The 20,283-nt window shown below is 43.7% G+C and overlaps 1 protein-coding gene across 3 annotated transcripts in view; it reads left to right on the forward strand.

Annotated features, from left to right (window-relative positions):
* Positions 1 to 9,848: 9,848 nt before the first annotated feature.
* DTWD1 (DTW domain containing 1) overlaps positions 9,849 to 20,283 on the forward strand; it is a 44,530-nt gene continuing 34,095 nt past the window's right edge. For 2 of the 3 annotated variants that reach the window (XM_069766042.1, XM_069766044.1), the window contains exons 1-3: positions 9,849 to 10,085; positions 16,646 to 16,688; positions 16,771 to 16,979. In XM_069766042.1, coding sequence (XP_069622143.1) covers positions 16,779 to 16,979 — 201 coding nt within the window. In that variant the 5' untranslated portion in view covers positions 9,849 to 10,085; positions 16,646 to 16,688; positions 16,771 to 16,778. Of the gene's footprint in view, positions 10,086 to 16,627; positions 16,689 to 16,770; positions 16,980 to 20,283 lie in introns of all 3 variants that reach the window. The other variant, XM_069766043.1, reaches the window with a different exon arrangement.

The raw sequence follows: 20,283 nt of genomic DNA on the forward strand, positions 1-20,283 counted from the left end.
CATGGCTGGAAATACTAGTGTGCCCCCACCCCACCCCTCCGATCGCCCCCCCACCCCCCCGATCTGGCCGGTACACTGCTCCGGCTCCCCTCCGCCCTGTGCTCCGCTCCCCCCCGTGCTCGTGTCCGCTCCCCCCGTGCTCCAATCACCCCCCCGTGCTCCAATCACCCCCCCTGCACTCCGATCCACCCCCCCCGTGCTCCGTTCCACCCCCCCGTGCTCCATTCCAGCCCCCCCGTGCTCCGTTCCACGCCCCCCGCGCTCCGTTCCACCCCTCCCGCGCTCCGATTCCCCCCCCCGTGCTCCGATCCCCCCCCCCGTGCTCCGATCCCCCCCCCCGTGGTCCCCCCCCACCCTATCATACTTACCGATCCAGCCGTGGTCCCGTCCGTCTTCTCCCGGGCGCCGCCATCTTCCAAAATGGCGGGCGCATGTGCAGTGCGCCCGCCGAATCTGCCGGCCGGCAGATTCGTTCCAAAGTGCATTTTGATCACTGAGATATAATCTATCTCAGTGATCAAAATAAAAAAAATAATAAATGACCCCCCCCCTTTGTCACCCCCATAGGTAGGGACAATAAAAAAATAAAGAAAATTTTTTTTTTCCACTAATGTTAGAATAGGGTTAGGGTTAGGGGTAGGGTTAGGGTTAGGGGTAGGGTTAGGGGTAGGGTTAGGGTTAGGGGTAGGGGTAGGGTTAGGGGTAGGGGTAGGGTTAGGGGTAGGGTTAGGGTTAGGGCTAGGGTTAGGGGTAGGGTTAGGGGTAGGGTTAGGGTTAGGAATGTGCACACGTATTCTGGTCCTCTGCGGATTTTTCCGCTGCGGATTTGATAAATCCGCAGTGCTAAACCGCTGCGGATTTATGGCGGATTTACCGCGTTTTTTTCTGCGCATTTCACTGCGGTTTTACAATTGCGATTTTCTATTGGAGCAGTTGTAAAACCGCTGCGGAATCCGCACAAAGAAGTGACATGCTGCGGAATGTAAACCGCTGCGTTTCCGTGCAGTTTTTCCGCAGCATGTGTACAGCGATTTTTGTTTCCCATAGGTTTACATTGAACTGTACACTCATGGGAAACTGCTGCGGATCCGCAGCGTTTTCCGCAGCGTGTGCACATACCTTTAGAATTAGGCTATGTGCACACGGTGCGGATTTGGCTGCGGATTCGCAGCAGTGTTCCATCAGGTTTACAGTACCATGTAAACATATGAAAAACCAAATCCGCTGTGCCCGTGATGCGGAAAATACCGCGCGGGAACGCTGCGTTGTATTTTCCGCAGCATGTGAATTCTTTGTGCGGATTCCGCAGCGTTTTACACCTGTTCCTCAATAGGAATCCGCAGGTGAAATCCGCACAAAAAACACTGGAAATCCACGGAAAATCCGCAGGTAAAACACAGTGCCTTTTACCCGCGGATTTTTCAAAAATGGTGCGGAAATATCTCACACGAATCCGCAACGTGGGCACATAGCCTTAGGGTTAGGGTTGGAATTAGTGTTGTGGTTAGGGGTGTGTTGGGGTTAGGGTTGTGATTAGGATTATGGCTACAGTTGGGATTAGGGTTAGGGGTGTGTTGGGGTTAGTGTTGGAGTTAGAATTGAGGGGTTACCACTGTTTAGGCACATCAGGGGTCTCCAAACGCAACATGGCGCCACCATTGATTCCAGCCAATCTCGTATTCAAAAAGTCAAATGGTGCTCCCTCACTTCCGAGCCCTGACGTGTGCCCAAACAGTGGTTTACCCCCACATATGGGGTACCAGCATACTCAGGACAAACTGCGCAACAATTACTGGGGTCCAATTTCTCCTGTTACCCTTGTGAATCTAAAAAAATGCTTGCTAAAACATAATTTTTGAGGAAAGAAAAATGATTTTTTATTTTCACGGATCTGTGTTGTAAACGTCTGTGAAGCACTTGGGGGTTCAAAGTGCTCACCACATATCTAGATAAGTTCCTTGGGGGGTCTAGTTTCTAAAATGGGGTCACTTGTGGGGGGTTTCTACTGTTTAGGCACACCAGGGGCTCTGCAAACGCAACGTGACACCCGCAGACCATTCCATCAAAGTCTGCATTTCAAAAGTCACTACTTCCCTTCTGAGCCCCGACGTGTGCCCAAACAGTGGTTTACCCCCACATATGGGGTATCAGCGTACTCAGGAGAAACTGGACAACAACTTTTGGGGTCCAATTTCTCCTGTAACCCTTGGGAAAATAAAAAATTCTGGGCTAAATAATTATTTTTGAGGAAAGAAAACGTATTTATTATTTTCACGGCTCTGCATTATAAACTTCTATGAAGCACTTGGGGGTTCAAAGTGCTCACCACACATCTAGATAAGTTCCTTTCAGGGTCTAGTTTCCAAAATGGGGTCACTTGTGGGGGGTTTCTACTGTTTAGGCACATCAGGGGCTCTGCAAACGCAACGTGACGCCCGCAGAGCATTCCATCAAAGTCTGCATTTCAAAACGTCACTACTTCAATTCCAAGCCCCGGCATGTGCCCAAACAGTAGTTTACCCCCACATATGGGGTATCACCGTACTCAGGAGAAACTGGACAACAAATATTGGGGTCAAATTTCTCCTGTTACCCTTGGGAAAAATAAAAAACTCTGGGCTAAATAATTATTTTTGAGGAAAGAAAACGTATTTATTATTTTCACGGCTCTGCATTATAAACTTCTATGAAGCACTTGGGGGTTCAAAGTGCTCACCACACATCTAGATAAGTTCCTTTGGGGGTCTAGTTTCCAAAATGGGGTCACTTGTGGGGGGTTTCTACTGTTAAGCCACATCAGGGGCTCTGCAAACGCAACGTGACGCCCACAGAGCATTCCATCAAAGTCTGCATTTCAAAACGTCACTACTTCACTTCCGAGCCCCGGCATGTGCCCAAACAGTGATTTACCCCCACATATGGGGTATCAGCGTACTCAGGAGAAACTGGACAACAACTTTTGGGGTCAAATTTCTCCTGTTACCCTTGGGAAAATAAAAAATTGCAGGCTAAAAGATCATTTTTGAGAAAATAATTTTTTTTTTTTTTTTCATGGCTCTGCGTTATAAACTTCTGTGAAGCACTTGGGGGTTCAAAGTCCTCACCACACATCTAGATTAGTTCCTTTGGGGGTCTAGTTTCTAAAATGGTGTCATTTCTGGGGGATCTCCAATGTTTAGGCACACAGGGGCTCTCCAAACGTGACATGGTGTCCGCTAATGATTGGAGCTAATTTTCCATTTAAAAAGCCAAATGGCGTGCCATCCCTTCCGAGCCCTGCCGTGCGCCCAAACAGTGGTTTACCCCCACATATGGGGTATCAGCGTACTCAGGACAAACTGGACAACAATATTTGGGGTCCAATTTCTCCTATTATCCTTGGCAAAATAGGAAATTCCAGGCTAAAAAATCATTTTTGAGGAAAGAAAAATTATTTTTTATTTTCATGGCTCTGCGTTATAAACTTCTGTGAAGCACCTGGGGGTTTAAAGTGCTCAATATGCATCTAGATAAGTTCCTTGGGGGGTCTAGTTTCCAAAATGGGGTCACTTGTGCGGGAGCTCCAATGTTTAGGCACACAGGGGCTCTCCAAACGCGACATGGTGTCCGCTAACAATTGGAGCTAATTTTCCATTCAAAAAGTCAAATGGCGCGCCTTCTCTTCCGAGCCCTGCCGAGTGCCCAAACAGTGGTTTACCCCCACATATGAGGTATCGGCGTACTCGGGAGAAATTGCCCAACAAATTTTATGATCCATTTTATCCTACTGCCCATGTGAAAATGAAAAAATTGAGGCGAAAAGAATTTTTTTGTGAAAAAAAAGTACTTTTTCATTTTTACAGATCAATTTGTGAAGCACCTGAGGGTTTAAAGTGCTCACTAGGCATCTAAATTAGTTCCTTGGGGGGTCTAGTTTCCAAAATGGGGTCACTTGTGGGGGAGCGCCAATGTTTAGGCACACAGGAGCTATCCAAACGCGACATGGTGTCCGCTAACGATGGAAATAATTTTTCATTCAAAAAGTCAAATGGCGCTCCTTCCCTTCCGAGCCTTACCATGTGCCCAAACAGTGGTTTACCTCCACATGTGAGGTATTGGTGTACTCAGGAGAAATTGCCCAACACATTTTAGGATCCATTTTATCCTGTTGCCCATGTGAAAATGAAAAAATTGAGGCTAAAAGAATTTTTTTGTGAAAAAAAAGTACTTTTTCATTTTTACGGATCAATTTGTGAAGCACCTGGGGGTTCAAAGTGCTCACTATGCATCTAGATAAGTTCCTTGGGGCGTCTAGTTTCCAAAATGGGGTCACTTGTGGGGGAGCTCCAATTTTTAGGCACACGGGGGCTCTCCAAACGTGACATGGTGTCCGCTAAAGAGTGGAGCCAATTTTTGATTCAAAAAGTCAAATGGCGCTCCTTCCCTTCCAAGCCCTGCCGTGCGCCAAAACAGTGGTTTACCCCCACATATGAGGTATCAGCGTACTCAGGACAAATTGGACAACAACTTTCGTGGTTCAGTTTCTCCTTTTACCATTGGGAAAATAAAAAAATTGTTGCTAAAAGATAATTTTTGTGACTAAAAAGTTAAATGTTCATTTTTTCCTTCCATGTTGCTTCTGCTGCTGTGAAGCACCTGAAGGGTTAATAAACTTCTTGAATGTGGTTTTGAGTACCTTGAGGGGTGCAGTTTTTAGAATGGTGTCACTTTTGGGTATTTTCAGCCATATAGACCCCTCAAACTGACTTCAAATGTGAGGTGGTCCCTAAAAAAAATGGTTTTGTAAATTTCGTTGTAAAAATGACAAATCGCTGGTCGAATTTTAACCCTTATAACTTCCTAACAAAAAAAAATTTTGTTTCCAAAATTGTGCTGATGTAAAGTAAACATGTGGGAAATGTTATTTATTAACTATTTTGTGTCACATATCTCTCTGGTTTAACAGAATAAAAATTCAAAATGTGAAAATTGCGAAATTTTCAAAATTTTCGCCAAATTTCCGTGTTTATCACAAATAAATGCAGAATTTATTGACCTAAATTTACCACTAACATGAAGCCCAATATGTCACGAAAAAACAATCTCAGAACCGCTAGGATCCGTTGAAGCGTTCCTGAGTTATTACCTCATAAAGGGACACTGGTCAGAATTGCAAAAAACGGCAAGGTCTTTAAGGTCAAAATAGGCTGGGTCTTGAAGGGGTTAATAACTATATAACTATTAGGGTTAGGGTTGGTATTAGGGTTATGCTTGGGATTAGGGTTAGGTTTGGGATTAGGGTTAAGGTTAGGGTTGTGATTAGGGGTGTATTGGGATTAGGGTTAGGTTTGAGGTTAGGGTTGAGAATAGGATTAGGGGTGTGTTGGATTTGGGGTTTTGATTAGGGTTATGGTTAGGGTTGACATTAGGGTTGTTTTGGGGTAAGGGTTGTGATTATCGTTAGTGATTAGGATTATGGATCGGGTTAGGGTTAGGGGTGTGTTGGGGTTAGGGTTGGAGCTAGAACTGGGGGGTTTCCACTGTTTAGTTACATCAGGGGGTCTCCAAACACGACAGCCAATTTTGCGCTCAAAAAGTCAAATGGTGCTCCCTCCCTTCTGAGCTCTGCCGTGCGCCCAAACAGTGGGTTACCCCCACATATGGGGCATCAGCGTACTCAGGATAAATTGGACAACTTTTGGGGTCCAATTTCTCCTGTTACCCTTGTGAAAATAAAAACTTGGGGGCTACAATATCTTTTTTGTGGAAAAAAAAATATTTTTTATTTTCACGACTCTGCATTCTAAACTTCTGTGAAGCACTTGGGCATTCAAAGTTCTCACCACACATCTAGATAAGTTCCTTGGGGGGTTTAGTTTCCAAAATGGGGTCACTTGTGGAGGGTTTCTACTGGTTAAGTACATCAGGGGCTCTGCAAACGCAACATAACGCCCGCAGACCATTCTATCAAAGTCTGCATTCCAAAACGGAGCTCCTTCCTTCCGAGCTCTGCCGTGCACCCAAACAGTGGTTTACCCCCACATATGGGGTACCAGCATACTCGGGACAAATTGGACAACAACTTTTGGGGTCCAATTTCTCTTGTTACCCTTGTGAAAATAAAAACTTGGGGGCTAAAAAACCTTTTTTCTAAAATGGTGTCACTTGTGTGGGGTTTCCACTGTTCAGGAGAAATTGCATAACAAAATTTATGGTTACATTTCTGTTTTTATACTTGTGAAAATAAAAAAAATGGTTCTGAATTAAAATGTTTGCAAAAAAAAGTTAAATGTTCATTTTTTCCTTCCACATTGTTTCAGTTCCTGTGAAGCACGTAAAGGGTTAATAAACTTCTTGAATGTGGTTTTGAGAACCTTGAGGGGTGCAGTTTTTAGAATGGTGTCACACTTGGGTATTTTCTATCATATAGACCCCTCAAAATGACTTCAAATGTGATGTGGTCCCTAAAAAAAAAAAGGTGTTGTAAAAATGAGAAATCGCTGGTCAACTTTTAACCCTTATAACTCCCTAACAAAAAAAAATTTTGTTTCCAACATTGTGCTGATGTAAAGTAGACATGTGGGAAATGTTATTTATCAACTATTTTTTGTGACACATCTCTCTGATTTAAGGGCATAAAAATACAAAGTTTGAAAATTGCAAAATTTTAAAAATTTTCGCCATATTTCCGTTTTTTTCATAAATAATCGCAAGTAATATCGAAGAAATGTTACCACTAACATGAAGTACAATATGTCACGAAAAAATCTCAGAATCAGCGGGATCCGTTGAAGCGTTCCAGAGTTATAACCTCATAAAGTGACAGTGGTCAGAATTGCAAAAATTGGCCTGGTCATTAAGTACCAAATTGGCTCTGTCACTAAGGGGTTAATATACTTACCAATCACTGTCCTCAGAAATACGAATACAGATAATAAATGGAAAATGTTTAAGAACATCCTAAATAGGCAGTGTAAGCGGTTTATACCTTGTGGGAATAAAAGGACTAGAAATAGGAAAAACCCAATGTGGCTAAACAAAGTAGTAAGACAGGCAATTAACAGTAAAAAGAAAGCATTTGCACTACTAAAGCAGGATGGCACCATTGAAGCTCTAAAAAACTATAGGGAGAAAAATACTTTATCTAAAAAACTAATTAAAGCTGCCAAAAAGGAAACAGAGAAGCACATTGCTAAGGAGAGTAAAACTAATCCCAAACTGTTCTTCAACTATATCAATAGTAAAAGAATAAAAACTGAAAATGTAGGCCCCTTAAAAAATAGTGAGGAAAGAATGGTTGTAGATGACGAGGAAAAAGCTAACATATTAAACACCTTCTTCTCCACGGTATTCACGGTGGAAAATGAAATGCTAGGTGAAATCCCAAGAAACAATGAAAACCCTATATTAAGGGTCACCAATCTAACCCAAGAAGAGGTGCGAAACCGGCTAAATAAGATTAAAATAGATAAATCTCCGGGTCCGGATGGCATACACCCACGAGTACTAAGAGAACTAAGTAATGTAATAGATAAACCATTATTTCTTATTTTTAGGGACTCTATAGCGACAGGGTCTGTTCCGCAGGACTGGCGCATAGCAAATGTGGTGCCAATATTCAAAAAGGGCTCTAAAAGTGGAAATTATAGGCCAGTAAATCTAACCTCTATTGTTGGTAAAATATTTGAAGGGTTTCTGAGGGATGTTATTCTGGATTATCTGAATGAGAATAACTGTTTAACTCCATATCAGCATGGGTTTATGAGAAATCGCTCCTGTCAAACCAATCTAATCAGTTTTTATGAAGAGGTAAGCTATAGGCTAGACCACGGTGAGTCATTGGACGTTATATATCTCAATTTTTCCAAAGCGTTTGATACCGTGCCGCACAAGAGGTTGGTACACAAAATGAGAATGCTTGGTCTGGGGGAAAATGTGTGTAAATGGGTTAGTAACTGGCTAAGTGATAGAAAGCAGAGGGTGGTTATAAATGGTATAGTCTCTAACTGGGTCGCTGTGACCGGTGGGGTACCGCAGGGGTCAGTATTGGGACCTGTTCTCTTCAACATATTCATTAATGATCTGGTAGGTTTACACAGTAAAATATCAATATTTGCAGATGATACAAAACTATGTAAAGCAGTTAATACAAGAGAAGATAGTATTCTGCTACAGATGGATCTGGATAAGTTGGAAACTTGGGCTGAAAGGTGGCAGATGAGGTTTAACAATGATAAATGTAAGGTTATACACATGGGAAGAAGGAATCAATATCACCATTACACACTGAATGGGAAACCACTGGGTAAATCTGACAGGGAGAAGGACTTGGGGATCCTAGTTAATGATAAACTTACCTGGAGCAGCCAGTGCCAGGCAGCAGCTGCCAAGGCAAACAGGATCATGGGGTGCATTAAAAGAGGTCTGGATACACATGATGAGAGCATTATACTGCCTCTGTACAAATCCCTAGTTAGACCACACATGGAGTACTGTGTCCAGTTTTGGGCACCGGTGCTCAGGAAGGATATAATGGAACTAGAGAGAGTACAAAGGAGGGCAACAAAATTAATAAAGGGGATGGGAGAACTACAATACCCAGATAGATTAGCGAAATTAGGATTATTTAGTCTAGAAAAAAGACGACTGAGGGGCGATCTAATAACCATGTATAAGTATATAAGGGGACAATACAAATATCTCGCTGAGGATCTGTTTATACCAAGGAAGGTGACGGGCACAAGGGGGCATTCTTTGCGTCTGGAGGAGAGAAGGTTTTTCCACCAACATAGAAGAGGATTCTTTACTGTTAGGGCAGTGAGAATCTGGAATTGCTTGCCTGAGGAGGTGGTGATGGCGAACTCAGTCGAGGGGTTCAAGAGAGGCCTGGATGTCTTCCTGGAGCAGAACAATATTGTATCATACAATTATTAGGTTCTGTAGAAGGACGTAGATCTGGGGATTTATTATGATGGAATATAGGCTGAACTGGATGGACAAATGTCTTTTTTCGGCCTTACTAACTATGTTACTATGTTACTGTCTTCCCTTATTTCCAGTGCCGCAGTGGTCTACTTCTAGGTCTTTTGACTTCTATTCCAACTCACATTGGGGTCTGTGTGTGAGCTGGAAGTTGCTTGCCTCTTACAATGTAAGTCTATGAGATATCAGAACGAGGAGGCATTATAGACTTACATTCACACTATCAGTATTTGGTCAGTATTTTACCTCAGTATTTATTAGCCAAAACCAGGAGTGGAACAATCAGAAGTAAAGTATAATAGAAACACGTCACCACTTCTGTATTTATAACCCACTCCTGGTTTTGGTTTACAAATTCTGAGGTAAAATCTCACCAAATACTGATAGTGTGAACGTCGCCGTTCACTGAGTCAGTCAGAAGATGGTGGCACTTAACCAAAGCGGCATCGGGAAGAGCTGAAGCGAACATAAGCGGAAGCGACTGCGGAGTATATAATACTACTATATAATAATATTACTGCCACCACTCCAGCGCTTACTAGTTGTCAGTCAATAGAAAGTTTTAGAGATTATTTGGCAAATAGATGATGACACATAATAGCTGCAATGTTACACAAAGCATTTCTACATACAGCTGGACACGTGAGAGGAAACATTACTGACTAGAGATGGCACAGGCAGCAGAATACGGGCACTGTGGTGGTGGCTGCCTCGGAGTCGGTCCCTTCGCACTCACATGCACGGAGCTCTCCCCAGCGCTCTCCTCAGAGCCGGCACTGAACGCTGTGTTTATCGTTGCCGTAGGCAACAGTTTCCTGCATTGAACGGTGTCACATTTAATTGTGTCCCCGGCACAGGAGACACTGAGCTGTAGCTTTGTGTTCCCAGGGACTGTGTTACGTCACTGTAAGAGAATCCCGGGGGTGATGCAGCGTGTGGTCTCCGGACCGTACACCGACGTCACCGTCACCTCAGCAGCGCCTCAGACTCCTCCCAGCAGCCCATGCGGCCTCTTCCTGTGTGCGACCTGCAGAAGCTGCCGGCAGTCACTGGTCCTGGGCCGAGGCTCTGAGAAGCTGGGTGATATGTCTGCCGTGCACAGGAGCCTGTGACTGGAAGCTCAGGTAACGTGCATGGACATTGTGCAGTGTAATGGCGGGGTCTGGTCAGTGTCAGTAGCCTCAGCTGCCAGAATGTGCAGATCATTAAAGGGACTCTGTCACCTGAATTTGGCGGGACTGGTTTTGGGTCATATGGGCGGAGTTTTCGGGTGTTTGATTCACCCTTTCCTTACCCGCTGGCTGCATGCTGGCTGCAATATTGGATTGAAATTCATTCTCTGTCCTCCATAGTACATGCCTGCGCAAGGTAATCTTGCCTTGTGCAGGCGTGTACTACGGAGGACAGAGAATGAACTTCAATCCAATATTGCAGCCAGCATGCAGCCAGCGGGTAAGGAAAGGGTGAATCAAACACCCGAAAACTCCGCCCATATGACCCAAAACCAGTCCCGCCAAATTCAGGTGACAGAGTCCCTTTAATAAAATGTATGGAATTCAGCTCAGAAGACACAAATATGGATGAGCGACAGCCACACGGCGACAAGGTGCTGCTAAACTGCAACAATGTCGTATTGTGACACCTCAGTCACCGTGAACCCAAACCTACCCGAAATCCAACCCGGCCACGGTCACTAGTGCTACGTGGTGTGCCTGATAGTGTGTGGCCGTGGTGTGCCAACGTACATCGCGCGAAAACCTGACCAACAACTAACAGACTAAAGCAAGTGTGAACCGGTGCAAGCTACGATGACCGCCCCGCATGCAAACCATAGAATTCAAATTGGCCAATTCATGTGTGACCATCAACCACGGCAAGGCGACTTCTCTATGGTGGGGTCCTAAACCTAACATTTACCAAACATGCCTCTTCTGGGCTAGAACTTTGCAATTTTAAAAGGACAGGTAGGATCCAGCACTGGTTAACCCCTTCACGAAATGTGTTCCCGCAAACCGCCATATATAAACCGCGTGATGATTGTGCTGGCTCACGCTGAGCGCCGCTATGATCAAAGGCTGGTGTCAGCTCTATATGAGAGCTGACACCCTGCAGCAAATTCAGTAATGCACCCTGTACAGTTTTCCTCAGTTTCCAGCTCTGATCCTCTTCTGGGTCACATGCAGTGCTGGCTCGATGTTTTGGTGGGCCCCGGGCAAAAGAGTCTCAGTGGACCCCTTTAACACATATCATGATTCATGATGCACAGATGAGAAATATAGGTATAGTACAATAAATTGTACACTAGGTCAGAAACCGGACAGTATAGTCCTCCAAACAGTATTATAGGCACCTCATAGTGCTCCATACAGAATAATGAGCTCCATATAAAGCTCCATAAAGTGTAAGTCACATATATTGCTCCATACAGTATAATGAGCCCCATGTTAAGACACCACATAGTGCTCCATACAGAATAATGAGCCCCAGATTTTGATACATACAGAATAATGAGCCCCATATATTGCTCCATACAGTATAATGAGCCCCATATATTGCTCCATACAGAATAATGAGCCCAATATAGTGCTCCATACAGTATAATGAGCCCCATATATTGCTCCATGCAGAATAATGAGCCCAATATAGTGCTCCATATAGTACAATGGACCCCATATAATGCTCCATACAGTATAATGAGCCACAAATATTGCTCCATACAGTATTATGGGCACCCCATAGTGCTGCATACAGTATAATTAGCCCCATATATTGCTCCCTACATTATTATGGGCACAACACAACATATTCTGTATGGCGCACTACTAAGCCCCATATATTGCTGCAAGCAGTATATGATGAGTCCCATATATTGCTCCATACAGAATGGACCTCATAATGCTCCATACAGAAAAGGCCCCATATAATGCCCCATACAGTATATGTTGGTCCTCATATATTGCTCCAAACAGAATCAGCCCAATATAATGCTCCATATATAATGGTCCCCATAAGATGCTCCATATATAATGCCCCCCATATAATGCTCCATATATAATGGACTCAGCATCGGCTTCTTCCGGCTCTCTGCACTCTGACTGTTCAGGCAGAAAGCACACAGGCCTGACGTCATCGTGCCCTCTGACTTGAACCGTCACAGTCAGAGGACGCGGAAGACATTGCAGTGGTGGAACGGGGAGAAGTAATTATTGCAAGTGGGCACTATCACAGGCGAGTGGGCTCCCCTGCCTTCTCATGGCCCGCTACTTGCGCTGGGTGCTGATGCCGGCCCTGGTCACATGATTTATATTTCAACTTACTTGATCACACAGGTATCTATGTGTCTTTCTTAGCTCACGTTCACACGTCATGTTCAGTATTTGGTGAATTTTGTACCTCAGTAGCTGTAAGCCACAACCAGGAGTGGGTGATAAATACAGAAGTGGTGCATATGTTTCTATTATACTTTTCCTCTGATTGTGCCACTCCTGGTTTTGGCTTACAAATACTGAGGCCAAATACTGACCGTGTGAATGTAAATCTATAATGCCTCCTCGTTCTGGTATCTCATAGACTTACATTGTAAAAGCAACTTCCAGCTCACACACAGACCCCAATGTGAGTTGGAATAGAAGTCAAAAGACCTAGAAATAGACCACTGTGGCACTGGAAATAAGGGAGGACAGTGATTGGTAAATATTTTAACACACTTCACTACAGTATACTCACATTTATACAGCTTTATGCAAAAAAAAAAAAAAAAAGTGATTGTGAATTTTTCTATAAAAACAGTTTTGGGATATGGTCATAAAATGTATTTTTTCCGGTGAATTCAACCTGAATCTGTCTGAAAAAGCACCGCAGGACATAAGCATACTGTACAACATTGTAAAATTTCTGCATTTCTGCACATATGTTCAGTCTTTTGCTACTTCTTTTAGCGACAGCAGGGTTTGGTAACCGTGAAGCAGTTAAAAGAAGTAGCATGTTCACTCATCGGGTGGCTTCCGCTCAGTAGTTATAGTGTAAATAGCCGCAAAACCACCAGCGAAGCTGCTTCGTGAAAAAGACTGCCGACTTCTTCTTAAAGTGGCTGTTCCTAGGAAAACTACAACGTCTTAGGCTACGTTCACATTTGTGGTGCGTCGGGCGCAACCGCGGCGACGCATGCGCCTTGCGCCCCTATATTTAACATGGGGAGCGCATGGACATGCGTTTTGTGACGCATGCATTTTTTGGGTGCAAGCGTCAGGGCGCAGAGGACGCTGCTTGTTGCATTTTTTTTGCGCTATAAAAATGAACGCATGCGTCACAAAACGCAGCGTTTTGCATGCGTTTTTGCATGCGTTGTGTGTTGCGTCGCCGATGCAGCACACAACAACGCAAATGTGAATGTAGCCTTAGCGTATGTGCACATGTTGCGGATTTGGCCCTGCGGAGCTGCAGCAGTTTTCCATGCGGTGTACAGTACCATGTAAACCTATGGCAAACCAAATTCGCTGTGCACATTCTGCGGAAAATTCCATGCAGAAGCACAGCGGTTTATTTTCCGCAGCATGTTAATTCTTTGTGCGGAATCCGCAGCGTTTTACACCTATCCCATTATAGGAATCCGCAGGTGTAAAAACCCAGGCGAAATCCGCACAAATTCTGTACAAAATCCACAATGGAATCCGCAACGTGTGCACATACCCTTAAAGCACCACTTCAGAGGTTTTTCTATTTTACCCCTGGAGTGGTGCAACAAATCTAAGTTCCCTGCCCCTAGTCTCATGCTTACTAGCTGTCATTTTCATCTGTTATCAGTGCTGCTTCGGTTGTCTTCTGCAGGTTGTCACTTTCCAGATCGTATCCGTGTTTGCTGGGTGATCTGGAAGTCATAACTCAGTGTAAGGCTGGAGTCACAGTAGCGTATAAAAAAATCGGTGTGATGTTGGTCCAGAAAAGTATGCAGAGTGTCATGCAAGAATAATGTGACTTTTCTCAACTAGCATCCGTATGACATGCGCATGTAATGCATTTTTAACATCAGTTTTTACATACTGTAATTCTCTAATCCATTGAAAGCTAGTTTTTTAACTAATAAAGCAATCTTCTGTCCAGTTATAGATAGAATAGGTAAATAGACTTTATAGCTATCCTGAAAACATAAAATTTCATATGCCCCTACCGTACATGCAATAAACTTTCCCCATTTAGTGCCTTTGATGTGGCACTAAAGGTTGTTCAGCCTGATTAAACCAATTAAATAAATATTTTTTTTTAAAATGACGTGCGGTCCCACCTATTTTTCCATTCAATAATAGGCTGGGAACTCCACGGTTAGTAGGCCATACCCAGCATAAGACCAGGTCACAGCTGTCTGCTTTTCTTAGCTGCTTATCAAAAATAGGGGGTGCCCACGTAATTTTTTAAAAATTTTATTTAATGATTTAATTAGGCTAAACACCCATTAATGCCACATGGGCCTTGTGATTATTTTTTTTTTTCTCTCACCCGTTGACTTGCATTGTCAAGTGCTATCTGATTATCGCATTCAGTCGTCGCATGCTGCCATTTTTTTTCCTCAGTCCAATTAGAGCTGAGGAAAACCTCGTAGATCAGCACAGACTCATTTGCTAACATTGGTCAGAATGCAATGCAATGTTTTCTCTCATTGCACTCGTCCGTATTATACGCCAATATGAGCGAGCCCTAAGTCTGAGAACCAGTACAAGGCTCTCATAGACTTACATTGAGAGTTGTTACCATTACCCCTGACTTCTGAGAAGACCCGAAGTTGTGGTTACAAGATGGCGGTGTGGGACGGGAAAGGCGTCGCAACAGCTGAAGACTGTGACTTAAGTTTAATACTAGTGTCAGGGAACTTAGAGTAGTGCCTCTACTCCAGTGCTGACATGAAAATGCTGAAGTACTGCTTTAAAGGGAACCTGTCACCCCGTTTTTTGAGATTGAGCTATAAATACTGTTAAATAGGGCCTGCGCTGTGTGTTCCTATAGTGTATGTAGTGTACCCCGATTCCCCACCTATGCTGAGATATAACTTACCAAAGTCGCCGTTTTCGCCTGTCAATCAGGCTGGTCAGGTCGGGAGGGCGTGGTGACATCGCTGGTTCTTCCTCAGCTTTACGTTGGTGGCGTAGTGGTGAACAAGCAGCGCGCGATCTGCGCTGTAATCCCTTGCATCGGTGGGGGCGGCCATCTTCCTGGGGCCGCGCGTGCGCAGATCGAGTGCTCTGCTGCACGGGGCTTCAGGAAAATGGCCGCGGGATGCCGCGCGTGCGCATTAGAGATCGCGGCGGCCATTTTCCCAAAGCCGAGTTTGCATCTCGGCTTTGGGAAAATGGCCGCCGCGATCTCTAATGCGCACGCGCGGCATCCCGCGGCCATTTTCCTGAAGCCCCGTGCAGCAGAGCACTCGATCTGCGCACGCGCGGCCCCAGGAAGATGGCCGCCCCCACCGATGCAAGGGATTACAGTGCAGATCGCGCGCTGCTTGTTCACCACTACGCCACTACGCCACCAACGTAAAGCTGAGGAAGAACCAGCGATGTCACCACGCCCTCCCGACCTGACCAGCCTGATTGACAGGCGAAAACGGCGACTTTGGTAAGTTATATCTCAGCATAGGTGGGGAATCGGGGTACACTACATACACTATAGGAACACACAGCGCAGGCCCTATTTAACAGTATTTATAGCTCAATCTCAAAAAACGGGGGTGACAGGTTCCCTTTAAAGAAATGGAATGCACATGCCCTTATAGGGACTCTTTCCCCTTTTTTACTACCCCGTCTGAGAGCAGCATGATGTAAGGTCAGAGACACCAATTCCACCAATGTGTTACTTATTGAGCTGTTTGCTGCAGTTGTGATTAAATCAGTTTCTGCTTTAGATTTACCAGTTCCCTGAATGTTGAGCCATGTATAACCCCACCCACACCACTGATTGGCAGATATCTCTACACTGTGCATAGGCAGAAAGCTGCCAGTCAATGGTGGATGTGGAGATATACAGAGCTCATGAATATGCTAGTTTACTAGGATAACTGTCAAAATTTGAGGCCATGGGACTGGACCACTGAGAACCTCCTCCTATATGACAGCATCCTCTCCTTCGATTAGCTATCCTAGTGCAACATCATTGTTGTGGCATCACGTACATGTGATGTCACTAGGCTAGCTAATCAAATGAAGAGCCTCGGATGCCGTCAGGTAAGAAGCCGTAGTTTACCGACATAGCCACTGGACTGGGTCCTGTGAATCCGTTCGCACCAATCTAATTTTGATTGATGTAGTTATTGATGTCCTATCCTTGGAAAGGTAATCAATATCATATGGGTGGAGATCAGATACTCCCACTAATTATCTATTACCAGCTCTGGCAGGGGCCGGACACAAAAGCACCATCACCCTGCTCCGTGACCAATGCCAAGCACTGTGGATCAGTTGTAGTCATGCACACACTCAGGATCCTGCTCAGTTGGGTTTTACTGTCCCTGTGTATGTTTTAATTCAATTAGTTCATATGGAATGCCTTGGACACTGTTTTACAGAGGAATCTTTACTTGGAAGCATTACTTTTAGGGGGGGAATATATTTGAAGTCATGCCTATCCACAGAGCACCACTTTGGGTAATAGGACTCTTTTCCTGATATTGCATTGACAGGTTTTGTACTTTTTGCAGACTTCCAGAGCTAGTGCGACACCACAATTACTCTACACAACAAGTAAGTGTAGTTCTAAAAATCAGTGCACTAGGAAAATGTTTGTCTGAAGGCACAACAATAAACACATCTGTTCTTATTCCAGATCATATAATGTCGAGTAACAAACAAGGTACGTCCGGAAACCACGACCTGTTGGAGAGATTGAAAGTCTCATCTCAAGTGGTACTTGAAACTGCCCAAAAGAAGGGGAGAGCAAAATGCCCAAAATGTAACAGTTCCAGGATGTTTTACTGCTATACCTGCTATGTGCCAGTGGAGAGCGTGCCAACAGGTTATATCCCAACTGTGAAGGTAAGAAGTATGCTCTTCTCATACCTCATCTCCCTTTTGCATTAATTCCTGTATTTGGTAAAAAATAAAAATCATTGTTACCCTAGAGATATGTTGGTTTCTCTGTCAGGTTTTGTTTACATCACTTTGATGTAAGTGGAAAAGAAACCAAACTACGTGCTAAGCATGTTCATAGTGGTTATAAGTGTATTTTTGGCCTGTCTCTGTCCAGTATATGTTAGTATACCGCAAAACATTCCTTATTCCTGAAGAAGAGGTTGCAAAAAATCTTGAAACGCATAAAACAAACCACTGTCAAACTTTAATAACTTTCTGGAATCTCATCATTTGGGCAGCGTGGACGTAATCCACGTATTCCTTTGCAGAGTTCTGCTTCATGCAGTCAGTGACCGAATAGTGGATCTGTGGCAGCCCTTACCTACACATGCTTTACCTAATACCAGGTGAGCAGTTTTTTGTCAAACCGCTTACTCTATTTGTGGGATAAGACCCTATTTTGATTGTGTCTCCCTTTTTCCTCACAATACCCCCAAAGGTTGCAGTAAGGTTCTACTCACATTTATGCTGCGAGCTGCACTGAGCCCTTACACCGGGATTTCCATGTATATCTCTGAAATACATGATTCAGAAGGGAACCCTGGCCGAAGATTCCCTGAAATGAGGCAGATTTTATTTATTTATTATTATTTATTTATATAGCACCATTAATTCCATGGTGCTTTAGGCTATGTGCATACGTTGCGTTTTTTTGTGTTTTTTTTTCGCGGTTTTTCCCGATAAAAACGCCATAAAACCGCAAAGAAACCGCATACAATAAGCATCCCATCATTTAGAATGAATTCCGCATGTTTTGTGCACATGATGCGGTTTTTACCGCGAAAAAAACGCATCGCGGTAAAAACCGCAGCATGTTCATTAATTTTGCAGGTTTTTTTTTTCGGATTTCCCACTACAAAATGCATTGGGAAGTGTCCGGGAAAAACAGCGTCAAAAACACATGCGGTTTTCTTGCGGATTTCTTGCAGAAAATGTCCGGTTTTTCTCAGGAATTTTCTGCGAGAAATCCTAAACGTGTGCACATAGCCTTACATGAGAAGGGGTTACATCAAAATACAAAATCACTTGCAGTAAACAAACTAACAATGACAGACTGGTACAGAGGGAAGAGGACCCTGCCCTTGCGGGCTTACATTCTACAGGATTATGGGGCAGATGGAGGCACTGTGAACGCAGTCTGTCCTATGATTCTGCAGTGTCCGTATTTTTAGGTGTGCATAAAAGTACCGTTGGCCACAGTTTTGTGCATCTTTGAAAAGAAAGACACTGCTGAACAGAGGCCAAATGTATTCCAGAGTAACTCTGCTGCCTCATTACAGTGAATGGATGTCTCGGGGGTTTCATCTGAGTTGCGTCAGATTTAGATGGAAACCCCAATGTAAGTGATCAGTGCAAAGCGCAGGATAAATGTGATATAAAATGTTACTAAAAAAAAACATCAACTCAATCCACAAAAAAGCAAGTCCCCACTTAGGTCTGTCAATGGAAATATAGGGGGCTTCCACATTACTGATAGTACAAAAGGCTCTTGAATAGCGCTATGGCTCCTCGCCCCCCCAAAGGAAATCCAGTGAATTCTTACATATCCAAATGCCACCCTCCCTTCTGAGACTTCCACATGTTTGACACTTCTGTAGTGATGAGAGACATCCTAATTTACAGGATCCATGTCTCCAGAAGCACGAGCTGGGCATAATGTATGGGCACTACAATGGCATGATTTGAAATTTTCACTCAGCAAAATCCAATACTGCTTTTTTCTGAAAAATACCCATGGAGTCAAAATAGTTACTACACCTGTAGATAAATTCCCAGGAGGGTGTAATTTCCCAAATGGGATTACTTGAGAGGAATTCTGCTCTTCTGGCACTTATGGGGCTCTGTATTTGGAGTTCCCAAACTATTCTACCATAATTTGTTCTCCATGAGCCAAAAAGAGCTCCTTTCATCCCGAGTCTTGCCGTGTGGCTAAGCAGTACTTTACAGCCACATATAGGATATTGCCACTTTCAGCACAAATTGTATGACAACTTTTGGTGCCATTTTTATTCCTCTCCTTATGTAAAAATGTAAAACCTGGAGGCAAAACAAAATTTTAGTGGTAAATGTAATTATTTTTTCTTCACTGCCCAATGGTATAAAATTATGTGACATGTGGTGTCAGTATGATTACTGCACCCTTAGATTAATTCATTGAGATGTGCAGTCACAAATGGGGTCACTTATGGGGGTTTCTTCCGTTCTGGCACCTCAGGGGCTCTGCCAATGTATAATGGCAGCCTCAAACAATTCTTGCAAAATCTAATAGTTTTTGACCGCATATGTGGTACTGACATACTCAGTAGGAATTGCATAACGCATCGTCCTGTCCATTTTCTCCTATTATCCCTTCGGAAATGAAAAAACTTGGAACCAAAGCAACATTTTAGTGGAAAAAATAGTAATTTTTTGCATTGACTCAGCCCACTGTTAACAATTCTGTGAATCTCCTGAGGGTTAAAAATGCTCACTACACTTCTAAATGAATTCCTCAAGAGGTGTAGTTTCCAAAATGTGGTCACTTTTGGGGGTTTCTGTTGTTTCGACATTTCAGGAGGCTCTTCAAATGTTACACAGCATCCGCTATCTATTCCAGCCAAAATTGCACTTCAGAATTCAATTGGTACTCCTTCCTTTCCGAACCCTGCCGTGCACCAAAACAGTAGTTTTCCTCCACATATGGGGTATAAGTGTACTCAGAGGAAATTGCACAACAAATTGTATGGTCCACTTTCTCCTGTAAGCCTTGTCAAAATGAAAATTTAGGGCTGAAGCAAAATTTTGCTGGAAAAACTTTTTTTTTTCCATTTTCACAGCTCAACATTATAAAATTTTGTGAAACGCCTGCAGGTTCAAGATGCTTACCAGACATGTACAAAAGTTTCTTGAGGGGCATAGTTTCCAAAATGGGGTAATCTGTGGGAAATTTTCACTGTTTAGACACATCAGGGCTCTCCAAAGGTGACATGGGATACACTATCCCAGACAATTTTGCTCTCCAAAAGTTGAAGTGTGCTCCTTCCCTTCCGAGCCCTACCATGCGCCTATACAGTGGTTTTTCACCGAATATGGGGTATCTGTACTCAGGAGAAACTGAACAACAAATTGTACTGTCGATTTTCTCCTGTTACACTTTTAAAAATGAAAAAAAATGGGGCTAAATCAAAAAAAGGGGCTAAATCAATATTTTTTCCTTCGACATTGCTTT

The sequence above is a fragment of the Ranitomeya imitator genome, chromosome 4 (assembly GCF_032444005.1).
Source record: "Ranitomeya imitator isolate aRanImi1 chromosome 4, aRanImi1.pri, whole genome shotgun sequence".
NCBI lineage: Eukaryota > Metazoa > Chordata > Amphibia > Anura > Dendrobatidae > Ranitomeya > Ranitomeya imitator.